Source organism: Poromitra crassiceps, assembly GCF_964638095.1.
Source record: "Poromitra crassiceps genome assembly, chromosome: 9".
Classification (NCBI taxonomy): domain Eukaryota; kingdom Metazoa; phylum Chordata; class Actinopteri; order Beryciformes; family Melamphaidae; genus Poromitra; species Poromitra crassiceps.
Window position 1 is genome coordinate 27,604,446 of NC_139630.1, and position 10,331 is coordinate 27,614,776.

At 44.4% G+C, this 10,331-nt stretch overlaps 1 protein-coding gene across 1 annotated transcript; it reads right to left on the reverse strand.

Moving 5' to 3' along the window:
• Positions 1-979: 979 nt before the first annotated feature.
• On the reverse strand, positions 980-5,996 carry LOC310781996 (C-C motif chemokine 5-like). Its single transcript, XM_083642644.1, has 3 exons — positions 5,847-5,996; positions 5,377-5,485; positions 980-1,402 (listed from the first exon to the last, which is right to left on the reverse strand). Exons 1-3 carry the CDS (start codon positions 5,947-5,949, stop codon positions 1,294-1,296), a joined length of 321 nt encoding a protein of 106 aa, XP_083498770.1. The 5' UTR covers positions 5,950-5,996; the 3' UTR covers positions 980-1,293.
• Between the last annotated feature and the right edge of the window lie 4,335 nt (positions 5,997-10,331).

The following is a 10,331-nucleotide window of genomic DNA, read 5'->3' on the forward strand; positions in this document are numbered from 1 at the left end:
CAAAGAAGTCACATATGACTCGGTAGATAATTCAATATTAACTGTCTGTAACAGCAGTTGTGGGAGTGAAACCTCCGATCAAAACAGCCATCTTTAGGCTATTCCTCCTTAAGCTAACTTCTCAAGCGTGTAAATAAAAGTGAAATAAACATTTCTCATTTTGCAGCGGACCCCTTGGAACCATCAAGACCTGACTGTGGAAACCACAGTGCTGTATGAGAAGACCTCAGTCAGTGTGAGACAAGACAAGAGCGACATCTGCTGGTCACATGAGGTGCTGTAGACCAGCGGTGTCCCTCCTAACTTTTTTGAATGGGGGCCAGATTAGATCATGCAAAATATCGGGGAGCCAGCAGCTTTTCGCATATGAGTTATAAAAAAAACATACAATACAATTGTACTCTAAGGATTTTGTTTACCATCTGAAAATATTAGTTCTGTGTTGTTGTTCCTTGGCACTTGTCAAACTGTATGATAGTGCTGTCATTGTTGTGAACGGAAAAAAACACAAGGTGAACTTGCTTGATTAACCAACACTGTATGGAGGGCCACATATAGTATATTATTTTGACAGACAAGCCGTGAGCCCCTTAAAATCGGTCCGCAGGCCGCAATTGGCCCTCGGGCCGGACTTTGGCCATGCCTGCTGTAGACCTTCTCGGATTTCTTCTGGCAACACTCGGAAATGCTGACTTGTGATTCAGACTCTGCGTTGCTGGAAGCATGCTGATGTAAGACGTTGGGTCTGACTACGTTGTTTGTGCCTGAAGATCAAACCTTTTGGCAGACCTCAGCCTATAGCTTTATCAGAGATGTTTAACTGATGGTAGACCATGCGTTGATGTTCTCAGTCTTTCTTTTCTAACAAGGACAACACTACAAAGAACCACATTTAACCAAAGCGTAAGGAATCAAAACCACTTGAAAATAAATATATTGTCTATAAAATATTATATTGTATAGAAAATAATATCAGCGAATTAAAAACAGTACAGTACAGTACAGTACATCATACATAGACATCCCATTAAAACAAATGTGAATATTATAACAATAAAGACATACAGTGGTTTATCTGAGCAATTATTTTGCATCATTCTATTTTGTTCTAGCGATAGAAAAGGAGGAAAATGGAGAAAGTTATGAAGATGGTCTAGCTCATGGGTTTAAATTTTTCAGAGATGTATTTTTATTTCCATATATGTGGTTAAAACATCTATTGAGCGAATCAGATTGCTTGCTGGTGGTACAGGTACTCAGTTGTACAGAACCCTCCACATTAGCAGTTTAGGCCTATGGTCTGGAATCCACAACGTTGATGATGTTCTTTACCCAGTCCTGAGTTGGGTCAGCACAGTGCTCAATATGGTTACCATCTTCATTCAGCCTCTTCATCTTAAAGCTAGAAGAGAGAGAGAGAGAGAGAGAGAGAGAGAGAGAGAGAGAGAGAGAGAGAGAGATAGAGAGAGAGTGTTGTGTTGTTGTTGTTGTTGTTGTTGTTGTTGCTGCTGCTTTTTTCCTTGTCAGCAAACCAGCCAGCCAATCAATCAGTCAATAATTCAGCCAGTAGCAATTCAGTCAGCCAATCAGGCTCAACTCGGGTGGTATTATTATTATTATTATTATTGTTGTTGTTGTTGTTGTTGTTGTTGTTGTTGTTGTTGTTGTTGTTTATTATGGTAGATTTTCACACTCAATATGTATTTATTTATTTATCTATAGCAGAGTTATCTTAAATGTTTCAATAAGCCAATTAGTATGGATTGATGATTTTGTATCAGTGCAAAGTTATTCTATCAAAGGTTCAACTCTTTCTGAAATCTGCCATTTCCCTAAGTTGATTCAAGACACAGAAACAACGACTTTGTCTATAACACACATTCTATCAGCTACTTCTGAAATTTGAACAGTAGTATTATTTGCAATTTGCAGAACAACAAGACTAAATGCCATAAAGCTACGTTCTAGTCCAGATACATATTTTTTTAGGACTCTGCAGGTCAAATGGAGTTTCGTAGCTCGTTCCAACAACGAAGAACCACAGAAGAGAAGAGAACCACAGAACAGAAGAGAACATTAGGCTATGACCTAATGTTAGGGCCTTGTTGTAGTGGCAGAACACCCTGCATGGAGCCTAGCCCCTTTCAGGACTGTGTTGTCACTGGCTACGCAGGTCATACACAGTCCCATACTGTACCATCTAAGGGCGTACGTTTGATTTGGAAAGTGGTGGGGACATTTGGCAGGTGGTCCGTAGACCCCCTAGGGGGGTCCGGGGGCATGCCCCCCGCAAGAAAAGTTTGTACATTTTAAAGTAAAATGCATCAATCTGGAGGTGATTGGTCAAGGGACCCCTTTTAAAATGGTCATGCCCATTTTTTCCCTCGCCAAAATTTGGAGCATTATTTTGCCCCCTTGCTGACATAGTAGGTAGACAAGGCTGGTACCAATCGATTCCTTAGGTCATTGGTTCCCAACTTGTGGTCCGCGGACCTTTGCCTGGTGGTCCATCAGAGAATAGCATTATTATTATGTTTTTTTTTTACAGACAATAGTTACAAATGTTGCAGAGACATTTTAAACTTACTCGCCAACGCAGGTCTTGTGATCAGATCCGCTGTGTTTTGAAAGCTCGATGTTGCAAATAAATAACTTTACCAAACCTTCTGTGTGTTGTGCCGGTGCGCCCAGGAATCACAGCTCTCTATAGCACCCCTCTGGTCAAAAGCTATCACAGAAGAAGGCACGGCTACCATCTTGCCATTTTCGGAAAAAAAATATTGAATCGGCACAAGATTGGTATATTAAAGTTATTTATAAGCGTCAGTAAGTAACTTTGAAATGTCTGCGACACTTGTAAGACGAGCATTTTAAGATTGACCGCTGCTTGATTCTTTTGTTAGCGCCACTCATAACTACAGTATAGGGTTGTCAAAAGTAGTATCAATCACACTCAGTTTGAAACGCGGATGCAAAAATAATTTGCAACAGGTATTGATAGTATATTGATATGTATTGATACAAAAAATTAACAGATGCAATAGTCATTTGCGACAATATCGATGTCAGCAGTGCGTTCTCATAATGAAAAATCAAACATACTGATGTTTCCCTCTCCCTACTACTAGCTAAAAATGATTTGATAGGCTGCTGACTAGAGCAGGGGCAATCTGCTGCATGCGTTGTGATAGGCTGATGACTAGAGCAGGGGTAATCTGCTGTATTGTGATAGGCTGATGTCTAGAGCAGGGGTAATCTGCTGTGTTGTGATAGGCTGGTGACTAGAGCAGGGGTAATCTGTTGTGTTGTGATAGGCTGATGACTAGAGCAGGGGTAATCTGCTGTATTGTGATAGGCTGATGTCTAGAGCAGGGGTAATCTGCTGTGTTGTGATAGGCTGGTGACTAGAGCAGGGGTAATCTGTTGTGTTGTGATAGGCTGGTGACTAGAGCAGGGGTAATCTGTTGTGTTGTGATAGGCTGGTGACTAGAGCAGGGGTAATCTGTTGTGTTGTGATATGCTGGTGACTAGAGCAGGGGTAATCTGCTGTGTTGTGATAGGCTGATGTCTAGAGCAGGGGTAATCTGCTGTGTTGTGATAGGCTGGTGACTAGAGCAGGGGTAATCTGTTGTGTTGTGATAGGCTGATGACTAGAGCAGGGGTAATCTGCTGTATTGTGATAGGCTGATGTCTAGAGCAGGGGTAATCTGCTGTGTTGTGATAGGCTGGTGACTAGAGCAGGGGTAATCTGTTGTGTTGTGATAGGCTGGTGACTAGAGCAGGGGTAATCTGTTGTGTTGTGATAGGCTGGTGACTAGAGCAGGGGTAATCTGTTGTGTTGTGATATGCTGGTGACTAGAGCAGGGGTAATCTGCTGTGTTGTGATAGGCTGGTGATTAGAGCAGGGGTAATCTGTTGTGTTGTGATAGGCTGATGACTATAGCAGGGGTAATCTGTTGTGTTGTGATAGGCTGGTGACTAAAGCAGGGGTAATCTGCTGTGTTGTGATAGGCTGGTGACTAGAGCAGGGGTAATCTGTTGTGTTGTGATAGGCTGGTGACTAGAGCAGGGGTAATCTGTTGTGTTGTGATAGGCTGGTGACTAGAGCAGGGGTAATCTGTTGTGTTGTGATATGCTGGTGACTAGAGCAGGGGTAATCTGCTGTGTTGTGATAGGCTGGTGATTAGAGCAGGGGTAATCTGTTGTGTTGTGATAGGCTGATGACTATAGCAGGGGTAATCTGTTGTGTTGTGATAGGCTGGTGACTAGAGCAGGGGTAATCTGTTGTGTTGTGATAGGCTGATGACTATAGCAGGGGTAATCTGTTGTGTTGTGATATGCTGGTGACTAGAGCAGAGGTAATCTGTTGTGTTGTGATATGCTGATGACTATAGCAGAGGTAATCTGTTGTGTTGTGATAGGCTGATGACTAGCAGAGGTAATCTGTTGTGTTGTGATAGGCTGGTGACTAGAGCAGGGGTAATCTGTTGTGTTGTGATAGGCTGGTGACTAGAGCAGGGGTAATCTGTTGTGTTGTGATATGCTGGTGACTAGAGCAGGGGTAATCTGCTCTGTTGTGATAGGCTGGTGATTAGAGCAGGGGTAATCTGTTGTGTTGTGATAGGCTGATGACTATAGCAGGGGTAATCTGTTGTGTTGTGATAGGCTGGTGACTAGAGCAGGGGTAATCTGTTGTGTTGTGATAGGCTGATGACTATAGCAGGGGTAATCTGTTGTGTTGTGATAGGCTGGTGACTAGAGCAGGGGTAATCTGTTGTGTTGTGATAGGCTGATGACTATAGCAGAGGTAATCTGTTGTGTTGTGATAGGCTGATGACTAGAGCAGGGGTAATCTGTTGTGTTGTGATATGCTGGTGACTAGAGCAAGGGTAATCTGCTGTGTAAGATTTTAATGAGTTTTATCTGGCCTAGATAATGAAGAAGCGTGCGTCTGTCCCTCCATCTATCTTCCTTTATTTTGTATGCCTCTTGATGTGTTGTCATTTCCTCCCCCCGTGGTATCAAAAATGGTGTCACGTATTGATGTTTTCTTGGGTATCGATATTGATGTTAGAAATTCTAGTATCGTGACACCCTACTCATAACCATGGTATAAGGGACTGTGTATGAGCTGCGCAGCCAGTGACAACACAGTCCTGAAAGGGGCTACCTGCAGCACTTCCAGTAAGGAGTTGCAAGGTGTGATATCAGCGCCTGTAGTTATGTAATTGTGTGTATTATGTATTATAGAATGTCTAAAATGACAGATAAATTTAAATGTACCCTGAGCCTTAATAAAAAGATAACTCCTACACTTGTGCAGGAGTAGCAAAGTTTGTAAGGTTAAACGTAAATAACAGCAGATGCAACACTCACATTACACCTTCCTTTCCACACCGACTGTCTGTGTAGTGGTAGCTCAGCACATGGCTCTTGGGCAGGCGTCCAGAGGTAAATCTGAAACAGCATTGATCCGGACCACCGCCTGGGAAACAGACAGAGAAACAGCATGAACACACAGAGATAATTATTATTATATTTTTCCCCTTTTTGTCTTTACACTTTATACACTTCTGTAGTTTATACTATTATACTACATTTACAAAGCATGAATAAGCTTTAGGCTCATATTCAATGACTGCTGAGGCTTGCTGTGGTTTGGTTTGAGTATGGTATGAATCAACATATTTCTTCAGCATTAAGTAAGAACAAGAATAGCAAAACAAACAGTGCAAAACAATTTCATTGCCGTTTACTTTTTTCCACCAGGCCTGGTTGTGAAACACAGCAGCCAGGTTGACATTTGACATCAAGACGTGAGACTGACCACAAGACAGTAAACTCACCTCCATCCTCATGCTGAGATGCAGCCAGAGTTGAGAAAAGCAGGATGCAGACCACCAGAACGACTGGCTTCTTCATCACCGTCATCACCGTCATCATAATCATCGCCTCTGATATAGTTGAGAGTGGACACACGTACACTGATAGCTGAGGACACCACGGACGCAGGGTACCTCTAAATAAATAGGTGGGAGCTATAACTCCAAGTGGGAGGTGCTTTGCTCGCTCCAATGGTAGGCCTTATGATGACAGCAACAGACTGACCGTAGTTAGCTGCCAGACAGTAGAGCAGTATATTTCTCAACCTTTTTCCACACCAAGGACCCCTAAACTGAAACATATTAGATAACGGACCCCCAATTGATAAGATTCTGTCCCAGGGTCCATCTGATACGATTTCTGTTAGATTTCTGTTAGATGTGTTATTACAGAACCTGTATGAAACCCATAACCAAAATAGTCCTACATTCTGTCAGTGTGTTCCTTATGGATGGAATTACAGTGAAAATAAGTTATTCACCTTTTTACTGGGGACCCCCTGGAACGCCCTCAAGGACCCCTGGGGGTCCCTGGGCCGCACTTTAAGAACCGCTGCAGTAGAACACTGCTCGGCTTTAGCATAGCGTAATGAGTGTTTGCAGGCAGCAACAGGAAGTGTCCAGCGAAACTGTATTAACCAGATTGTTGTGAAATATATACACTTTAATAAAGCAATCAGATGTGAAACTGGCTGACGTGAATTTATACTTCTGCATAATGTTCTGATGCAACCAAACAGTCACCGAGCAGGGGTAAAGTAGGCCTACAAGGGTTTGGCAATTCTGGTATTAAGGTACCTAATGTACAGTCATTTTCACATTTTATGAGAGATATGCTCAGAGGAAAAGCTTTTATTTCAGATATATTCTATTTTGTCACACAAACTCCAATCAAGGACTGTTGAACTTAAATGGATGACTGTATACACCAGTAAAGAAAATCAGCATGCACATTCCCATGAAGATTAATGTAGAACTGGATTTATATACATACTGTACGTAGAACTGGTGCTGAGAAATTCTGAATAAAGAGAACATGTTATGTCTGCACTGTACCGCCAGGGGCGTAGTGGAGGGTAAACGCAAGTAAACGCAGTTTATCCACCTCTTTGAAATGATGCAGATAGTTTACTCACCTATTTTCAGATCACCTATATAAAACAATGAAGGGACACAAGGTGGGTAAACTACTCCTCTTGGATAGTTTACCCACCTCTGTATTTACCACTACACCCCTGTGTACCGCACACAGTATATTGCTGTCCCATGCTTTAATTTCACCCACACCAAGTTGGTGAGGGTCAAATGAAAGCATATGTTATAGCAATGCACTGTGTGTGGACATGTCTCTTCTCTAAACATGTCAGTGCCATTCTTTAGCACTTGGTCTGATAAGACAGTATCAATGCACTCCAGTATAATTTACAGTTGGTAATGCAGGGCTCACCCATCACCCGTGTGAGAGAACATCTTCAACTGCCACACCCCTTAAGTGCCGTTTCTCCTTTTCAAATCAATTTATTCATACTCATCTAGATTCACTTCTTGTTCTGTAAAATAGGAAGGCCACTATAAGTTAGATTATACAACATGTAATATGATTTTTTCTTTATCAACACCATTTTATGATGTTCTCTTGCAAAAGCCATCTTCCCTCACCTTAAAGGGACACTTCACCGAAAAACAATACTGATTTATTTTGCACATGATCTCACACATATCCGAAAACTGAAAACACTTTTCTTCAAAGCAACTCATTCATTGAGTTCTGACAGTTATTGAGAGTTGATTTGAGTTAAGTTGTGGAGCAATGATGTCATCAGAATGCACTGGATCATTGTGTACAGTTTTGTGATGACAGCACTGGTCCACAACTTAACTCAAGTCAACTGTCAATTAGTTTCGCTGGCCAGACTCCTCTCCCTTCTGTCCGAGGAGTCTGGCGCCACAGGTCTCGGATTGCGATGGGCGGCCCTTAGCGGTAGTGCCCTTGGAAAATAGTTTCAAACAATCCAACGTTTTCAGCGTGTAGCAACGAGCTAGCGTGTAGGTTTCTGCCGTTAGCTTGCTAGCTAGTTAGCGTTGTTGTTTTCACTGCGGCGGCAGGGCACTATTTACAGCGACACACAGGGAGGAGGGAGCGGAAGCCGCTCTGATTGACATGGTCGGAGCCAATGACAGAGGCCAAAGGCTGCGCCAACTGGGTGTTGAGGGCACCGCACTGGACTGGCTCACCTCATACCTCACCGACAGACAACAATTCATCTCCCTCTCCGGTCATTCCTCCACCCTCTCCTCTGTTTTGCAGGGGGTCCCCCAGGGCTCAGTCCTCGGCCCCCTGCTCTTCCTCTGTTACATACTCCCCCTTGGTCACATCATCCGTCAATTCAACCTGGACTTCCACTGCTACGCTGACGACACTCAGCTCTACATCACCACCAAATCCCTCCAGAACCCACCCCTCACCCACATCGAAAACTGCATATCCGCAATAAAAACCTGGCTAACCCACAACTTCCTCCAACTCAACAGCGACAAAACTGAACTCCTCCTCATTGGCACCAAATCCACCCTCAATAAAACCGGACCCATCACCCTCACCATTGACGACTCCATCATCACTCCCTCCCCCCTGGCACGCAACCTTGGTTTCATCCTGGACCCCACCCTCTCCTTCGATCCCCATGTCAGCTCCGTTGTTAAAACCTCATATTTTCATCTCCGCAACATCGCTAAAATCAGACACTGCCTCTCCCCCCCTGCTGCTCAATCCCTCATCCATGCCTTCATCTCCTCCCGCCTCGATTATTGCAACTCCCTCCTCACTGGCATCACCTCCCGTTCCCTCCATAGACTCCAGATGGTACAAAACTCAGCTGCTCGCCTGCTCACTCACACCCGGTCCCGCGATCACATCACCCCTGTCCTCCACTCTCTCCACTGGCTCCCCGTTAAGCAACGCATTGACTTCAAATTACTCCTCCTCACCTTCAAAGCCCTCCACAGCCTAGCCCCCCCCTACCTGACTGACCTCCTCATCCCCCATCGCCCCTCCCGTACACTCCGATCCTCTTCTACTGCCACCCTCACCATCCCCCCATCCAGACTCAAAACCTTCGGCGACCGTGCTTTCTCCCGCGCTGCACCCCGACTTTGGAACTCCCTCCCCCAGACCGTCCGAGACTCTCCCTCACTCCCCACTTTCAAAACCCGACTCAAAACCTACCTGTTCTCCCAAGCCTACAACCTCCCCTACCCCTGACCACCTCCTCCAAACCATAGCTCCAAACCATCACCCTCCCCCCCCATCCCCCCCCCTCTTCCTCCCTCCTGTTATCTTCCTCCCCTCTGCTTCTCCATACTACCTGCCCTGAACCGCGACTGTCATCTGTATCTGTTCCCTGTAACTGTTGCCTGTTACTTGTATCTGTTGCCTGTTTTGTTCCCTGTTGCTTGTCTCTTGTTCTCTGTTAAGCGTCTTTGGGTCTGGAAAAGCGCTATATAAAATAAATGAATTATTATTATTATTATTATTAGAGCTTGTAATAAGCCGGGAGCGGACATCCGGCTGCCACCGAAACAGTCGCTCCAATAGAGAGCCGCAGGGATGACGTATTTTTGTAGGCTGAATGCGGAAGTCCCGAACTTCCTGGTTCTTCACTGTTTCTGTCTATGGGATTTTTGAATGGGTTTTTGGCACGATGCTTCAAATAATGTCTGTGGGCAACGCAAGTTTAATCAAACGCGAAACAAGGTTCAGCGGGATAATCTTCACACATGAGGACCACTTTCATGAGTTTTGAAGCGTAACTGCGAGCCCTAGAAGTAAAATGCTCGAGCTAAGCTAATCCAGAACTACACACTGTCGCATAGGCTTCCACGTCACGTCAGCACTCAACCTGGACTTTTGTTGATGTGTGCACTGATTACCCCGGGCTGAACGGGGCTGAACCAGGTGAGGGAAAGATAATTTCTCTCGGCTCTCTATGGGAGAGCAGAGTAGAGCAGGGGAGGGTTTATCCCAGTTATGGAGACCTGCGGCGCCAGACTCCTCGGACGGAAGGGAGAGGAGGCTGGCCAGCGAGACTAACTCTCAATAACTAGCAAACCAAATTATTATCTTCCACAGCTTATCAGGGTCGCGGAGGTATAGTTCCAGCAGGGAAGCCCAAACTTTCCTCTTCCTGGCCACATTAGCCAGCTCTGACTGGGGGATCCCGAGGCGTTTGCCCTCTGGCTCAGCTGTCTTCTCGTCACAACAGTACAAACCAAATTAATGTCTGCAAAACGGTTAACAGTTTTTGGATTAGTGTGAGATCATGTGCCAAATAAACCAGCATTCTTTTACGGTGAAGTGTCCCTTTAAGTTACATGCCATATCTGTTTTATTTTATTGATCAGACTGCTTTAACCTTGCACTGCCATGTTTAGAGAAGAGACATGTCGACA

What these genes read in the sequence shown, in the direction of transcription:
- LOC310781996 (XM_083642644.1), bottom strand. Translation starts at nt 5,949, where the DNA reads ATGATTATGATGACGGTGATGACGGTGATGAAGAAGCCAGTCGTTCTG. An exon ending in ATCTCAGCATGAGGATGGAG is followed by an intron (nt 5,486 to 5,846) that starts GTGAGTTTACTG and finishes TCTGTTTCCCAG; the next exon opens with GCGGTGGTCCGGATCAATGC. An exon ending in TGTGGAAAGGAAGGTGTAAT is followed by an intron (nt 1,403 to 5,376) that starts GTGAGTGTTGCA and finishes TCTCTCTTCTAG; the next exon opens with CTTTAAGATGAAGAGGCTGA.